At 48.9% G+C, this 18,146-nt stretch overlaps 1 protein-coding gene across 1 annotated transcript; it reads right to left on the reverse strand.

Moving 5' to 3' along the window:
* Positions 1-5,845: 5,845 nt before the first annotated feature.
* LOC122378937 (putative carbonic anhydrase 3) lies at positions 5,846-16,152 on the reverse strand. Its single transcript, XM_043360646.1, has 7 exons — positions 15,920-16,152; positions 15,585-15,614; positions 13,102-13,269; positions 12,772-12,910; positions 12,429-12,534; positions 9,708-9,935; positions 5,846-6,939 (listed from the first exon to the last, which is right to left on the reverse strand). Exons 1-7 carry the CDS (start codon positions 16,110-16,112, stop codon positions 6,673-6,675), a joined length of 1,131 nt encoding a protein of 376 aa, XP_043216581.1. The 5' UTR covers positions 16,113-16,152; the 3' UTR covers positions 5,846-6,672.
* Between the last annotated feature and the right edge of the window lie 1,994 nt (positions 16,153-18,146).

The following is an 18,146-nucleotide window of genomic DNA, read 5'->3' on the forward strand; positions in this document are numbered from 1 at the left end:
CTTTGCTGCCCCGATCCCAGTTCGTAGACCTATGCAAGTAACATTCTGTGCACCAATACAATACACAATGCGCATAAACGTAGACCGACACCTATCACGTTAACGGCAACCACACAGCATAACATAGATAGTTATTTCGTGTTGTCACGCGGTGCGCTCCCAGGACGCAATCACAGACAGCAGTAAGCATACCGACGTTTGCTGTGGATATCACAACAGCGTGGCTCTGTCCTGAGATTCTATTGCCCCAATCGCCCATCGCACGACTGTTTCGGAAAGAATCAGCCATTGATGCTACGCATTCACTCCCTCGAGGTCTTCGGTCGTGAGACCCAGACATGGACTGGTCTCCCCTTCGCCTGAGCTGCTCGACCGAAGTTTACAGACTGTGCAAAAGGTCCACTGTTCAGTCACTGCCGCCTGCGTTCGGACGGTTTTGCTACTGTACCGGCGGCGGTTTGGTCCGAACCGTCTCCTCGTAGCTGGGAGGCGGCGTGTACGGCGGCGGCAGCAGCTCGCGCAGTCTGGCCGACTCGCCGCGCGTCGGGCCGGTACGCAGAGGCGGTAACGCGCCGCCGTCTCCGTGCGCCGCGCTCGTCGAGCCAGTGGGAGCCACTCTCGGCGCACCGCTCAACGACCACACAGACATCGTGCGCCGCCGGTGCGCGCTGCCGCGACCGGACGCGCGCAGACAGGACCGCTTCAACATGGCGGCCAGACAGACGAACAGCAGGCCGGGCAGCATCATGATGGCCACCATCCACAGGGGGTAGCGCAGAGGCGAGCGGACGTCCGGTCCGGGCCCGGGCGCGCCGTCGCCGCCGCCGGACCCGCTGAGTGAGCAGTGACCGCCCAGCGGCCGCGCCAGGCCACGACACACGCAGCGGCCCGCCTCTGAACACGTGGACAACACGTCCAGGGTCTGACACTGGAATCGGTGGTGGCACGGCTCGCCGAGCCGACTGAACGCGTGACACCGGCCCTGGAGCTCGACGAACCCCGGCCGGCAGCGGCAGCGGGGTGCGTCCAGTGCCTCCAGGTCACAGCGCTCCTCAGCGCCGCTACAGTGGATACTGGAGCCACACGGCTCGTGTAGGCCGCGACTCAGCGGCCAGAGGGTCAGCGTCAGCGCGGCCGTCAGATGCATGGCGCTCCGAGTGGTCCTTGAACCCTGACCAACACCTTGAGCTGAGATGGACCACTAGTGAGCTGCGCACGCCGCGCTGTCCGTGATATTTCGTGGCCTCCAAAGCAGGTCACGTCTTGTACGGAGTATGCGGAGTCGTCGCGTTATTCGTCGACCTCAGTTGACGAGCTCGCTGCTTAATAATGCAGACGTTGTAGAAATCGGCTGCCTGACGAGTTTTCCCTTCAAAGCCCCTTGGACAGTGGACTCGACTCTCTCCCTTGCGCAGTTGCTCCAATGTTTAATTCTGAAGAGGCCTCCGGTATTTCCACACTCTGAAGATAACGATCAGGTTGAACAAAGCAAACAGCTTCGTGAAGGGATCACCCTCTAGTGTCAGTGTTCGTCGAGGGTCGCACTGGCTGCGGGCCTCAATGCTGCGCACATCATAGACTCCGACGACTTCAATTTACATTTACGGGACAGTGCACTATGTGGAGTCATGACGTCGCCGGTCGATTTGCGTTTCAAAACTTCAGACGCCTGCCCAGCCACCTGCCGCTATTCTCGGCGAGATCCCAGGACCCAGCAGTGGGGACTCAATGTGAGGCGTCATCGGGTACAGGCTCATGGTCATCTGACACGCTTTAAATTGCCAACGAGCTTCTCGTCAATCGGGTTCATCGGAAGAGTTTCGCATGGATCAGGGCTGACAGCTCCCAAGAATAGGCCAACACTTCTTATTCAGTCAGATACGAAATGTTCTGTTGATGCAGGTTGGGTCACACTTGGGCTGCGTTGTCGAAACACAGACCAAACTCATTCTTCAGCTGGACGTTCGTCGCGATTTTTTTTTAAGAAATAAAGATCGGATCGTTCTCACGCTTTGACAGTCAGTCACTTCCGAGGTTCTTGACGGGTGCTAGATCGACATCACCACATCACTACTCTTACTCTGGATATTAACAACACGTTCACGCCTGGTCTTGTCACAACGCTCACATCACGTCACGTCACACCATCAGCCGTGACGTCGCGTCCTTCGTCACGTCACAGTACACACGGACCGTGTCCTGAGGCGACCGCCAACTGTTTCACCGGCTCTACCGGTCCGCCGCCGCGAGCGACTGTCCGTGCTGACGTCACAGTAGCGTTTCCATGTCAACAGTGGCGACACATCGATTAACTAACTGCACCCGCCGTCAGGAATACAGCGGCGCCGACACGACAAAAGGCGTGATCGGCTCGCCAGGACGGGTGTGAGCGGAAATCCGTTCATAACACGGTTTGTTTGTGATCGGGATACTCACTGTTCAGCTGTGACGAGCGAGGTATGCCTAGGTTTATGCAGGGGTGACAGGCACGAGCAGGGGCGGCGGATTCGGGGGGGGGCAGGGGGGGCAGCTGCCCCCCCTGGCAAACTCGTGGGGGGGCAAAAGTATCTTTTTGCCCCCCCCCCATAATTTGTGACAAAGCTTAGACAAGAAACCATGTACCTGATTATTCTGTTCGATCATCTGAAGATGTAACCAGATGCCCATATACTTTATCATACGTTGCCTTTCTTAAATGGCAAGCGTTCACGTTCAATTAAAGTTTTCCTCTCTTCAACCTAGTTTTGGAGGCATTATAAGCGTCAACGTGACGCAGTGGAAACCCAGACCTTCAGTGACCGCTTACAGGGGCGACGGATACGGGGTGGCAGAGGAGGCATCGTTCCCTAAGAAACTTTTGGAGGAGGGGCAAACGTATATTCTTGCCCGTCCATAATTTGTGCCCTAAACATGAGGAAAATTTCCATAACATGATATTGTAGCTATGCGCTCCTACAGTTTGTCCAACGGTGCCTTTTGAAATATGTGTAAATGCTAAACATTTCCGCTTTGTATCATTTTGTTTTTGTCTTTTCAGATTCGATTTATAGATGTGTGCAAGAGACGCAACTCATACCTTCAGTGGTCGTTTGCCTCTATTTTGTACCTACATAAATGCCAAATCGCAAGCGAGCGGAGTCGGAAGGGCTAGCCATTCGCTTGCGGGTAGTTAGGCCTGATGAGCGCTCATAATAAGCCACTCCCCCATGATTTCTTCGAGCGCAACAGTTTCCAGCGCATAAAATGGTAAACGCCGAGGTCGTACACATTGACGACATTGACCAATGCACGGTATGGTATGACACCCAAAGGCCAGTCATCAGAGATCTGTTTGGGCATTCGGAGGCTTGTGTGGGGCCAGTGTAAAAACTGGATGTTCACAGTTCAGTATCCGCTTTATTTCAGTTTTCACTATTAAAAAAGTAAAAATTAATGTTGGAAACTTTTGAGGGTTAAGGCACTGATCATTAGCGGGCCCCCCTCTGTCTAAAGGCTGGCTATAGAATAAAGAGCATCAAACACGAACAGTAGCGGCGGAACACCTTTAATTAAGGGGGGGCTGCCGACTTTTGGTCCCATTCTTTCCATGCAACGTGCCCTCCCCGTTCCGCCGCCTATGAACACGAAAGCGAAATCTGAGGCATTTTGGAAAAATGAGTATGCCCCGCAGCGTCCGATAACTACCACCTTCCAGTGCAGTGGGTCAAGCCAACAAGGCCCAAGTCTATAATGTCTAACGATAGCACTAACCTTGTCTCACTTTTTGTTGAAGTCTGTTCCGAATGGTTTCGGCCACAGACTGGCTGCAGTGAGGTCGTTTGGTATGTGCGACTGTAATTAAAGCCACCTGAGGCACCCTGACACCAGGCTGAAGCTGGATTGGAAATGCTTCGTCTTTGCAGATATCACTGGCCGCTGATTCTCGAGTGCCTGAATCGGTAGATGTCGTGGCAAAATTTGGTGGGATAATTTGGCCCTTACCGCAGTCAGCGCACCCTTAAGCCCTAATAAAGAAACGCCCTACCCAGAGCTTCTGGATTCTCGTTCCAGTCCACCGTTCCTTCACCCCAGCCCACCGCCACGCTCCCTCACCTCAGCCCTCCGTTCCCAGCTTGACGAGCATTTGGGCCTTAGTTAAGCCTTGCTGTAGGCTAACTATATAAACCCATCGAGACAGCCCGTCTCGGTGAGCTTAGTTGGCGAACTACATACTGCCTTGGGGAGGGTTTCTGGCGGATCGCTGTCCCAATATGTTTAGATGCGACCGACTGTCTCTGAATGTTTGAGCGGTCCCCTCCAGCTGTGAGCTAGTTTCAGTTGACATCTGTCTCAGAAATACTTTTTAAAGGAAGGTTAAACGGAAATCGAACGTAAAATGAACAGAGGAAACGGTAACGAGTTACCTCACTGCTCGGGGTTACATGAGCAGAGTTAATACGCATTACAAACGGACTACAATGGTGAGCGAATAGGAAAATCCGTTCCTGATACGCATTTACTTGCTCATGTAACCCCGGTAATTGAAGAATAGCGCTTACCTACTTCAAAAGGTTTGTACCCGTTCTTCAACATCTAATATGCGATCGGGTTATGGCACAACTTTTCCCATTGGAGCTTTTTTCTAATACAGCAATACGAAAAGCGTTACATCGTCCACTGGCGAATCCAGGGAGCGGGCATTTAAAGCAAATATTTACTCCCCCTCCCCTGGCCCCTGCATCGCCCGAAATAGACAAAACGTACCTTATGTTTCCTAATAATAACACTTTTATCAGGATTATTTTTTTTTTTGCTTTATATGTACTGTTCAGCAGTAGATCCGTAAGGAATCGGAATCCGAGGAGTTTTTGGATTTTGGACACTTTTTTTTGGGGGGTATGTCCCCTACAGCGTCGAAAACGCCTTTCTGGATCCGCCTATGACATCATCTCGACTGGGATCTTGCCCCCCCCCCCACGCCAAAATCGAATCCGCCGCCACTGGGCACGAGCATATGTAGTCATTTTTATTGCTACACAGTGCACATGTTCGCTGACTTTTGAGGCACATACTCAAAGAGCGAGTTCTGTTTCGGTATTACATGTCAAGCAAGCCGTATGTTGTGATCTCGTCAAAGTCGGATGAGACGCGACATCACACTATACTAACTCATGCTGCAGGTTTACCTATTGATTTGCGTCCGGCGGTCACCAAAGTATAGAAGGAAGCAGTTACCGAACGTTTAGGTACTTGTGCTTCTGGCACGGCTCATAAGCCTAAATGGAGCTAAAGGCACCACGTCTGAGCACGTGTTTATTTTATCATCTTAGTATGTCTACAATAGGTTAGTAGGTGCTTATTTGTCTACAAACATCGAACAGTGATCGTATCTGGTAGGTGGCAGCATCCCGTCAATTCATTCGTCTCAATACAGTGCCATCCTTGTCATGAAAGAAGTAGGTACACGCGATCGAATAATGCAGCCATCACCTCCTCACCCCCCCCCCCCCCCCCCACACCCACATCCAGACCCACACAATAAATGACTGCCCTGCTGCAGGCGCTAAAGAAAGAAGGAAGAAGTCCATCTCTTTTTAATATTGAAATAAAGTGACTTGTTATAAAGTGAAAGTTTTATGCGATTCATACCCATTTACCTAATATAATTAAATAAATTTTCATTGATTGTCTCCATCAATAACTTGTTTAATAATCTACCTAAATTCATTCATAATACGGTTGCTATTCATGACAATATACTTAATCTCATTTCCAGACAGATAATTAACTTATGACACCAAACGAAGGCATATTCTCACCGTGGTTGACATGAGCCCGAGAATAGATTAGCGAAAACACCTTTATGTATATTATCAAATGGTTTATTAAATCCACACAATAAAGCAATTTCATTTACCCTTAGCTTTGTAGGTATTCGTAGTTTATTATTACCTAATATCTAGGTACTCGTTCTTAGAGATGTGATTGCTTTGCATTGGCATAGGTATAAAAAGCTATGCACAGAGTATTGTAATACCAAGTCCTAATCTACCTATGTCTACATTCATTGTTCAAGAATATAATGCACAATGTGGCTGAACGTTTCCTCTGGTTACGGCCACTGGCCAGCCACTGCCTACTAAAACAAAAATTAAACGGATAGTAGCGCTTAGAAAATCATAACTGATAACCTATTAACGCTTGTTTCCTTTCTAATGACGTTGAACACTTAACACTGGGAGTATCTATGAGTATTGCACATCATCTATTGCGTAATTCACGAAACGGTAACTTGTGCTAGCCGTGAAGATTGGTATAAGCGTTATGTTCAGCGCAATGCTGCGTGCATGTTTTTATTTATTTTTTACGTTATTTACGTAGGCACTTATCAAGCAGCCTTCACTTATGAGTATCGTGAACAATATCGACAATATCGACGCTATGCTCTGACCCTACATAATGCTCTGAAATGCTATTTGTACGGCTTGATGGTCATTGTTATCGACATGAAAATTAAGTGGCTCAACAAAACGAACTGCAACCATTCACTGTGACTCCAAGTAGGTAGGTACTCTGTGTTACTGTCATCGACCGTTGAACTTGTCGCAACACTTATCGCTTCACATTTATCGACCACAGGTCACGTCGTCCCTCTCAATCACTGAGGCAGTCCATCTCTCACGATCGACCTCCCTACGACCCCCACCTTCCTCCATTCACAATCGCCACCAGCTGCGCCACTACCACTGCGATCAGCGGCGAGCAGGGCGGCGCGGCGGCGCTGCGGCCGCGAACCGCCGCCAATCTGTACTCCTCCTCCTGGTGCTGGTGTGGGTGCTGGTGGCTGCTCGTACCGCTCTCGGTGCTGAGTAGTACGGTACGCCCGTACCGTCGCTGTGGAGGCCGGTAGTTGGCGCCGATCGGGGCCGGTCCGCCGCGCAGAGAACGGAACAGAGACATCTGAGGGTAGAGGGAGAGGGAATGGTTGAAAACAGCGCACTTAGACAGAATGGCTGAGGATAACAGGGACTCGAAGTTTAACATAGTTACTTTGTCTCACATAATAGTGAATTATATGCGCTAATACGAGCGCAAGCGCAAATAATACCCAGAATGAACTTCAAAGGCACATTCAAAGTCGTTGGTCAATTGAACCAGCGCTGGAAGGCAGACTACCGCCGAATACCAACCACTGGAAGGTAAACTGTACCGCCGAACAGCCACTGAAAGGCAGACTGTGCCAGGCACGTAGCTAGGATTTGGCCAAGGGAGGGGCGGAGGAATCCCGGGGGCCTCCTTTCTACAGAGGGCCTCCTCCCTAAAGGGCCGGGCCTCCTTTCTACAGAGGGTTTCATGCCTACATAATTACATATACAACATAATGCAGACTTTTGTTCAGCTTTCATATGGCCAGCGCACTGGTATGTTTCTTTATTCTTACTGCTGTCGCGGTAAGAGACATACGCATATCACAAGTCTCCGAGTGGCATGGTAACTGGCAAAAAAAAAAAACTCGGGCGCCGGCGGCGGCCGGACCGCAGCAGGAGGGGGAGGATCTGCGAGGAATGGGTGGATACCGGATGACGGTCAGAGTACCTAACACTTAGTGTATTATCATATGTCGTTCAAGCGCTTAACCGTATTCCGGGCGGGCTCTGAAAGACTCTGAATCGGGCGGGGGCCTTTTTGGCCCCCGTCAGAACTCGAAAAGCACGAATCGTAGCGACAAACGGCAACGGCGTTTGATAGTTCGTTGAACGACTTTCAACTTTTGTAAACAACTTTTTTGGGTCAGGTCAATATTGAGGTCGCCAGAGGTCATAACAAATAACATGGTTTATAACGACCTACATAGATAGGTCAACTTTAAAATCTGATCTAGGAAGGTCACGCTGGGTACCAATCGGCGCGTCATGACCAGGCGAACGGTTTGGTACACTAACAACTATTTAGCCCCATCATGTCGTGATTTATTGGCTAAAAACTGTTGATGACCTCACCTCACCTCAGATGATCCTTCCCGGTTCCCCTGTCAGTAAATGCCACCTGGGTGCTTACAGATCAGATAATCTGGTTTCAGATAATGGTTTCATTAGTAAATTTTCCTAGGTCCAGGTGGTTGCTTCATTTACGCCGTAGATGAAACAAACAATCGATGGATAGGTATATATTAATTTCCCGGTCAAATAAATTATTATGAGTTGTGCGAAGCATGGCTATGGGAATATCACCACGGTCTGATAAATGGTTTGGGTAATTGCATCCATCGTAAAAATACCAACACAGCCACAGAGGGCTTCCTCTCTACAGATTGCCTCTTATCTACAGAGGGCCTCCTCTCTGCTGAGGGTGTCTTTCTCTCCAGAGGGCCTCCTTTACAGAGGGCATCCTCTCTACAGAGGGCCTCCTCTCTAGTCTCTACAGGGACCTCCTCTCTACAGAGGGCTTCCTATCTATGTAGGGCCTCCTCTCTTCAGAGTCTCGTCTCTACAAAGGACCTCCTCTATACCGAGGACCTCATCTCTGCAAAGGGCCTCCTCTCTTCAGAGGGCCTTTACTCTACTGAGGGCCTCCTACCTACAGAGGACCTCCTTTCTACTGAGGGAGTCCTCTTCTACAGAGGGCCTCCTCTCTTCAGACGATCTCCTCTCTACAGAGGGCCTCCTCTCTACAGAGAACCTCCTTTTTACAGAGTGCCTCTTTTTTACAGAGTGCCTCTTTTTTACAGAGGGCCTCCTTTTTGCAGAGGGCCTCCTCTCTACAGGGGGTCTCCTCTCATAAGGGGGCCTCCTCTCTACACAGGGCCTCCTACCCACAGAAGGCCTCCTCTCTACTGAGGAGTCAGAGGGGCCCTAGCGGTCAGACACAGACACTAGTGGACGTGGTTATTCACAGGAGATGAGAAGGCCCCTAGTTGTCACTTGTCAGGCTGGTCAGAGGGCCCTGATTGTTCTGACGTCATTTGTTAGATTCCCGGGTGAATTTCGTTCGCCTCCGACGTGATTTTGGCCAACGTGAGCCGAAGCCCCACGTTGGATTCAGGCCGAAGAATCCTTTCGGGGGGCCTCCTGAAAACCCCAAGGGAGGGGCGGGCGCCCCCTCCGCCCCCCCCCCCTTGGCTACGTCCGTGGACTGTGCCGCAAAACCAACCACTGAAAGGTAGACCGTACCGCCGAACACTGCTGGAAGGTAGACTGTACCGCCAAACACCAACCGCTGCACTGGAAGGTAGGTAGACTGTACCGCCAACAACCACTGGAAGGCATATTGCACTGCAAAACCAACCACTGAAAGGTAGGCTGTACTGCTATACACGAGCCACTGAAAGGTAGACTATACCGCCAAACACCAACGTTTGGAAGGTAGACTGTACCGCCTAACACCAACCACTGGAAGGTAGACTGTACCGCCGAACACTGCTGGAAGGTAGACTGTACCGCCAACAACCACTGGAAGGCAGACTGTACAACCAACCACTACTGTACTGCAAAACCAACCACTGAAAGGTAGGCTGTACTGCTATACACGAGCCACTGAAAGATAGACTGTACCGCCAAACACCAACCACTGAAAGGTAGACTGTACCGCCGAACACCGCACTTATCGCTGGAAAGAGCGGCGTGTCCGCACTTTCCCTGGGTCCATGTGACTTCACCTCTCACCTCACCTCAGTTCACCTCTCACCTCACCTCGGTTCACCTCTCACCCCAGTCCCCAGTTCACCTCACCTGGCTGGCCGAGACGCGCAGAGTTTGTGTGAAGACGGTCCAGGTGACCGCCTGGTGGCATCCGGGGGTGGTCAGCGAGCCGCGGTACCGGAAAAACTCTCCGGTGTTCCACGGCAGCAGGCGCGCCAGTCGCGGCGGACGGAGCACCGCGGTCGCGGCGCCGCCTGCCGTGATGTTCTGCAGGGCCGACTCCAGACTCCGCAGAGCCAAACCCTTCCAGTCGCCGACCTGTCGGTAGCCCAGCGGGAAGTTTAGTGGGTACCTACAGGTGTTGGGTGCGATGGTGATCACTGATCTACCTACTGGCCGCTATTTATGGTAACTCAAGCTGATCGCAACCCTTGTACCTAGAAATAAACGCTGGAAGATAATTAGCTTCAAAATATATTATCTTTCTGATAAGATGTATTTCAAAGCCCAAAGGTAACAACAATGTTGAAACTCGAACTTATCTGACAGTGCCAAACGTTGGAAAAATGTTCCGTACCCGCCCCCCCCCCCCCTCCCTTCTCGGTCGGCGCGTATGTAGAAAACCAATAGGTCCGGCGAGGGTTAAATATCTCCCAAATCACACAAGTTGTAAGTACCAGATATCCTTGAAATTAACAATGAGGAAAAAGGTTAACATTTATTCGCTTGTATCATGCTTGTACAGGGTGGGCCAAAAAAAGTGTGTCACTTTTCAGCGGCTATTTCTCGAAAGTGGTAAGAGATACCAAAACGAAACTTTCACAACTTAATGAAAATCGTTTGACAAATTATATGATACCCATTTTATGAAAAAGTCTTAGTCGAACTGATGTTGCCATCACCATTTCAAAAATGGGATATGTGCGTCTTTTATGTTTGCGCATGTGCTCGAAGTGGGCACCGCCAAGCTGAAGGCCATCTGAACGCGCTCCGGAAGCTGACGCCCACCTCTCCGCGGTATCTGCTGTCACTTCACGCACGTATGTACTGCTCGACGCTGACACGCAGCTCCTCCAGGCTACCGGGTTTGTTGTGGTAGACGCTGTCGCTGTCCTTGCAGGCTCCCCAAAACCAGTAGTCCAGCGGGTTGAGGTCAGGTCTGTGAGGAACCCACTGCTTTTCGCTTCCCTTGGTGATCACGCTACAAGCTTTGTTCATGCAAGATGTAGCGCCACCGCACACGGCCCGAGAGACACTGCAGCTGCTCCAAGAGCTCTTCGGTTGCCGCGTGATCTCCAAGGGAAGCGAAAAGCAGTGGGCTCCTCACAGTCCTGACCTCAACCCGCTGGACTACTGGTTTTGGGGAGCCTGCAAGGACAGCGACAGCGTCTACCACAACAAACCCGGTAGCCTGGAGGAGCTGCGTGTCAGCGTCGAGCAGTACGTGCGTGAAGTGACAGCAGACACCGCGGAGAGGTGGGCGTCAGCTTCCGGAGCGCGTTCAGATGGCCTTCAGCTTGGCGGTGCCCACTTCGAGCACATGCGCAAATAAAGAGACGCACAGATCCGGTTTTTTAATACGATGATGGCAACGTCAGCTCGATCGAAATTTTTCCATAAAATTGGTATCATATAATTTGTCAAACGATTTTCTTTAAGTTGTGAAAGTTTCTTTTTCGTATCTCTTACCACTTTCGAGAAATTACTGCTGAAAAGTGACACACTTTTTTTGGCCCACCCTGTATTATGTATGCTCCTTGTTCAAGCACTAAACAGATTAAGAAATCTCCCAAATTAATCAGAAAAGGACATTTGTGTACGACCTTATTGAGACGTGGCGTAAAGAATACGTCTTGCCCAGATAAACTTGCATTCTTTGATTGCAAAGTCAAGTCAATATCCCGTATTGGATGACAAAGATGACAAAACCTGCTGCTTGCGAGTCTCTGTCATGTATCAGCCATCTAATGTTATGCCAGGTCACTGCATATGCTTGCGGCAGAAATTTGGGCTCTTGGCTGCCTCTCATCTGATCAAAGCAATGTAGGTACTCGACTGTATGTCATTTTCTATTGATTTATTATCGAAGCGTAAGTGAAGATTCCAAAGCTCATCTTCGCAGCGGCCTATGCATGTGACATTTTTTCACTGAAACCGACCCGACCTGGCAGCTGGCACGGCCGTACTCGCTCACTGAAACTGAGCATGAGCTCATCTTCATATGATAATTTCAAACCAACACCGGTCTATTTTTAGTGGCTAGGGTGACACTGCAGCTGTCGATCTGATTATCCTGAGGCGATGGTGGAGGACAGGGAGGGGCACACACTGGTGAGCCGCATACCGATGGTCCTCTGACCTTCCAGACGATGGAGCGGCCCGTGCCTTCTGCCACGACCAGTGATGAATGCCGCTCTGATACGGGCGATACGGCGTCCGATGGCCTTACAGTGAGGGACGGGCAACGTCCGTATAGACATCAGACTCTCTCTGGGAGTCCCGCTGTAGGATAGAAGGCAGGAGCCTCACCACACTTCAAAGGTCAGAATTTAGAGGCCTTGTCCGAGGACAGGATTCAGGTTCCTCCCATTGAACTGGGAATGGGCTCCGCCAAATAACTCAATTTATAGGAGCCCGGGTAAAAAAAGCAGTTCCTCACTGTGTTTCCCTGTGGGAGATTTAAGAATTCCTGCAGTACCCAGACTTCAGACTTGTTGGCTGCAATATGTTGCAGGTCCTTTTTCGACGTTTTAGTTACAGCCTACAGGTGATTTTCTCGAATAGTGTCTCATAACTCCCCCATTCACTTACCTCGTACATGACTCCCAGGACGGCGAGCCCGTCGGGATGTCGGACTGCCGAGCTCACGTTGGCGTATTTTGTGTTCTTGCAAACAATGTGCATTTCCAACGGGTAACTGAAAAAGAATAGAGTTTCACCCGTCTGCAGTTAAAAGATTTGTTCTTATAATCATTTTCCAGCATTTCAAACGAAGGCTGCTTATTCGTAGCTTAAGCTAAAGGATTATATAATCCTAATTTTGATGAATACAAATTACGCCATTTCTTTGACTTAAAATGTTTCTGGGAACCGGTCATCATTGCAAATTGCAATCATTGCAAATCGCAACTGCAATTTATTGCAGTTGCCTTACCTTTCTCCGTCTATGGTATGCTCCGAGCCCTTGAAGTCATCCTCTCCCCAGTGGAAGTGGAAGTTTATCACCTCGTATTGTCCAGGAAGTCCACCATTCTCAATTACTGGCGTCTTCTCCCACGTCATTTTGGCGGTCGCTGAAAGTGGAAACGAACAAGTAATTCGTAAAAAAAAAAATTAACTGGAGGCGGCAAATGCACACATAATGAGCAGACTATCACGAACAACGATTCATACAACAGTGCTTTGAGTTGGTTGGTATCACTTATGTCATTAAAAGCATTATGGGAAGGAGAGAAAATCTCAAAGAACCATCGTCTCTGCTCACCGGAGTGATAGTTGTTGGCCAGTGTGAGCGTGAGCGGCGTCTGGTCAAAGTGGCGGAATATGATGGGCGGCAGTCGGGTCACCGCTACCCGGTCGGTGACCACGTTAATGGGCGACTGCCGCTGACCGGCACACAGCGGGTAGCCCAGCGTCGGCCACCGGTCGGGACCTATAGGGAGCAGTCGGAGTTAGAACAGGGCACACAGCAAACAACAATTTTCGAATCCGGGATTCGAATCCCCGTACAGCCCAAATCTTTAACGAGTTTGCAAAAGATGACTGATGTCATCACTGTCAACCGTGGAAGCCGTATGGCTACCCATTTACGCTGGAGTACGAAAAACATTATCTCACGGTCTACGGATAACATAGTAAATATTGGGGCACACAGGAGATACCGGCAGCGTCGGCTTCCAATGTAGACCTACGTGTGTAGCATTAGGATTTAGTACCTGGGGCAGAGGATTCGGTTGGGCCTACATACAATAATCGGCACTGGAGTCGGAGAGAGTCGAAAAGGCTGCAGGCAGGCGGAGGTAAACACGGGAGTTAGAGCAAACAAAAGACACATTCGTCAGAGGCAGCACATCAGTTTGAAATTATTATTGTAATATAATTCTTGTTATATTACAATATACATACACTAAAGGTAGGGGAAGCCGGGGGAAGCCCGGCATAGTAAGCTCTTTTTCATTTTTATTACATACCATACGTGCTGTATAAAATGTTGATATCCTGCTAGCTAGCTAAGTTCATTGGCCGTGTTTTCCCAAAAATTCGGTTTCGTGGAATAAGTGTAAGGTTGAGAAAATCGAGTTTTAAAAAAGTGCTGATTTTTCTGGGGTAAGCCCGGCATAGGGGTAACGCCGGCCACCTCCCCAGCGCTTTACAACGAGTTGATGAAACCATTATGTGTTTTTTAAATATTAACGGAAAGTGAAATATTAAGGTACTGATTAGCTTTGGACATCTTAGAGTTTATGTCACTACTGGTATTTTAGCTAGCGTCTACTACATATACAGTACAGGTCGATGAAAATCGTGATGCAAAATTGACAAAAAATGTGTATTTCAAAATTCCTTAAAATTTATTTTTCTTTTTACCTTAATGCATCATATTGCATATCATTCGACTCGGCTGATGAAGAAGAACACAACGACACCATTTTTGAAGCTCTAGCTTCATTGTCTGTCGCGTTATCTGCAAAAACGTAGTTTGACCCTAGTTGACCTTAAGTGACATGACTGGCTTTGTCTATGATAACATGTTTATTTTCGAAATTTATCTTTGATCTAGGTGTAAACCAAACCTGCTCAGTACCTATTATCTCATGGAAAACAGTGGTTTAGTGGCATTGCTCTCGGTTGGGGGTAAGCTTGGCCACTCGCCCGGGGTTACCCCAATGTGCTAATTTTTATTTTAGAGCAGCGATATTCGAAAAAAATGTCATACTTAAGCCAGCCTGCCTCGTCACCCCTCACTACAAACACTTAAACGGTCCTTACATAACATTCGTATAAATATTAGTGCTGTATGGTATAATATTAACAGTGCAAGATATCTCACTTTTTAGCTAAAAACCCTTAAAATATCATTTTTGCGCTATAACTTTAACAATATGCAATTTTTGTCAGTCTTAACTTTTTTGCTGGCGTTACCTTAGCTGCCACGCTGAAAGGACAAACAGTTGAGCATTTTATTGTGAATAATTTAGCCGGAAACGGGGTGGCCGGGCTTCCCCGGCGCCCGGGCTTCCCCCGGCTTCCCCTATACAGGTGTATTCCCAGCCAGCAATTTCACTCCGGGCCCAAGCAGGCTAAAGTACGGCTTGCCCGAGATTTTAGTCGGGCTAAAGTCGGCTAGGGCTTGGGCTAAAGTCGGCGTATGACACAAAAACGCCGACTAAAGCCCATGCTCTGCCGGAGGTATGCCCGCTCTGCGAGCTCCGGACAACCGTAGTTAAACCCTAGTTGAGCGACGATTGGCGGTAGCCCGATGTAAGCCCGACCAAAACGTGACTGGCGTAGAAATGCGCATGCGTGAACAGCCGATCAAGCATGGCTAAACTCTGGCTTTACTGCAGTTAGCCAAAGGAGACAGCCAGCTTGATCAGCCCGCGCTCCGCCCAAGTTGAGCCTGCTTTGGATGCGCGGGCGGATGACGGGCTGAGCTGCAGCTGGCCAGACTGGGGCATAGCTGCGGCATGTCCAAGCTCAGCCCAAGTAAAAAATGCATTGTTTTTTATCTAAGTGGGAAAACCGATGCTAAGCCCAAGCTGCCCGACGTTTGCCATAGTTTAGCCCAAGCGAATTGCTGGCTGGGTTACATTTGGAAATCAGACAATATGGCCGTTGAATGACTTGATCTATTTCCGATTGTATTGTCGGTTTAAATGGAGTGCATATTAAAAAATCTGACATAAAAACGGTGAAAGATAACCAGGTCCGGCATGGATAACGCAACCTTTCAGTGTATTTACGTACCTCCTTCTCCGTAATAAGTCCACTGGTCGACTGAAAAAGAGGGTCGTTTTGTTATTACATTATAATATTGATAATATTGATAGTATATGAAGAATAATAGTATACTTATATTTAAGTTACTTGAATTTAAAAGATAAATTTAAGTTTTCAATTAATTTTGAAAGTCAATATCTGAATATGGTAAATACTCACGAAATGCATTTATAGTTATTAGGTTTACTCTAAGCTGTACTCACGAAAGCATTTTGCTAGCTAGTTATTAGTGCACTATTATTGATAGTTGTGCCTCAATTATCACGTTATATGCCAGCGGTATATCACTTGTAATGCCTTACTGGCTCGCGCCGGGAGCGCGGCTGCTGCCGTGAGGAGAGCGGTGACGAGGGGGCCAGCCGCTGCCATGGCCAGCTCTGGAGGAGGACCGCCGCTGCCGGCTGACGGAATCGTTCTGCAGCATCGTGCACGGGCCGTGCCGACAGCGGTCCTCCTCAATGCCCCGGGGGAGAGGGAGGAGACAGGGCCGCACATGGGAGAGCGTGACGGCCACTCAGCTACCGATGGTGCATACTTGAAATCAGAATTTGATTCTGGGTATGAATATCAAATGTAGATGTGTTTTGTAGGTGTAGGATTTATAACAATGTCCGGCGGAGTTCTAACTGAGTGTGTAGATAAAAAGCCATTTTGCCTGAACCAATAATTACCTATCACGTTTTTTTCGGGACCTTTCAGACGAGCTGTTAGTATCACTAATGTTAGTTGTCGGGCTTCGTCTCAGTCTTGGACTGGAATGGTAGTTTCACGTGAGAGGGTTCAGTGTTGATTAATGAATGATGTTTGGTGAAACTGTCAATCCAACCCAGGATGGGGATGACAGTCCGACCACTAACATCAGTGACACGGAATCTTTATGATTTATTCTCCTATGCAGCCGTGCCGGCGTTTTGTGAACTATATTGAACTTAATTGGTTGCTCGACTTTTATTTTTTAGAATAACGAAGCGATTCTGAATTGCTTGTTCTGTTTTTTGCATGGCGCTAATGAGAATATGCCGAACTCATTGATATACAAATGATTAGGTGTTCTTGCATGTCCTATGAAAACATTGCAAAAATGTACCTTAGGTACTATGTATAGGAGGGCTACTGAGAGTCATGTCACCGGACAAGAAGCTAAGGACTCAGTTGCTTTCCGAAGTTGCACCGACTGAGCAATTTATTTGAAATATTCAGCGATTACGAAGAGTGACATGATAGACGACATGTCCGATTTTCGACAAATGTGGCTTACGGTAAGGTAAAAAATTCAATGGTTGAAAATGAGCTGCGTCTTTTTGTACACAAGTCACAAGCTCTTCACTTGCAGCCCCTCATGTCGTATACAATGCAACTAAATACACAATACGTAAATTGCACCCATTCGTTTAAAATAACGTGCGACACGAAAGCAGGGATGCGGAGCCGAGGAATTTTCAGACGGCTCCGACTCCGGCTCCGACTCCGGAGAAAAAAAAATCGGCTCCGGCTCCGGCTCCGGGTGAAATGTCATGGCGGCTCCGGCTCCAGCTCCGGCTCCGAGTAAAATGATTCGGCTCCGGCGGCTCCGGCTCCGGCTTCTACTCAGTACATCCCCTATGCGATCAATTATGTAAATACGGGTGGAAGAAAAAAGGCGTCAGGCGATGGGATTGGTACACGTTGCTTCCGTATTTGTATAACAAGGCTATTTTGAATACCACATTTTTTTACGCCTTGTACTGTCAAACCGAACTAGGTAAATATTTTTTCCTCTTAAAAAAGGGAGTCGGAGTCGCCCCCTTTTTGACGGTTTCGGCTCCGGCTCCGGCTCCGGGTTATATTGTTTCACGGCTCCGGCTCCGGCTCCGGGCAAAATATGCCGGCTCCGGGGGCTCCGGCTCCAGCTCCGGCTCCGGCTCCGCATTCCTGCACGAAAGGTTACAATTTTTCCAGTTAAACCATTTATTAGGTGGAGATATAAAAACACTTTCAATGCGTTAATACCTACATATGTATTTTTCCAATCATAGGGATCGACATTTGACTTTGACCTGACTCCAGAGGTCACCGGTTGACCGAAGACCTTAACCCGCGCACCGACGGGGGTCTGCGCCAACTTCGCACCGACGGGGGGGCGGATGACCGCCCCCCCCCCCCCTGAGATCTCGAGAACGAAGCAAGATAGCGACAAGCGGTAAACGGCATCGGATACGCACGGTCAAGATCTACAATTTTTACAAAGGTCATTTTCAGGTCAGGTCAAAGATGACGTCACAGGGGTCGAAAAAGTCAAAATGGCGGCGCTAGATATGGAGATAGTTTTTCTCGAATAACTTTCGAGTTAGTCAAGATAGGAACAAACTAAGGGCATCATCGTGATCCTCTCGTCAATCCGCATCGAATGATATATATGTTGACCTCGAAAGGTCAAGGTCAAAGGTTGACCTCAGGTCACGTGACCTCGAGGTCATCATGTATATCATTCGATGCGTCTTGACGAGCTGAACACAATGAGACCATCCACGCTTCTGTATCTTGTTCCTG

This window comes from Amphibalanus amphitrite, unplaced genomic scaffold, assembly GCF_019059575.1.
Source record: "Amphibalanus amphitrite isolate SeventyFive unplaced genomic scaffold, NRLGWU_Aamphi_draft 000068F_arrow, whole genome shotgun sequence".
In the NCBI taxonomy this organism is placed as follows: domain Eukaryota; kingdom Metazoa; phylum Arthropoda; class Thecostraca; order Balanomorpha; family Balanidae; genus Amphibalanus; species Amphibalanus amphitrite.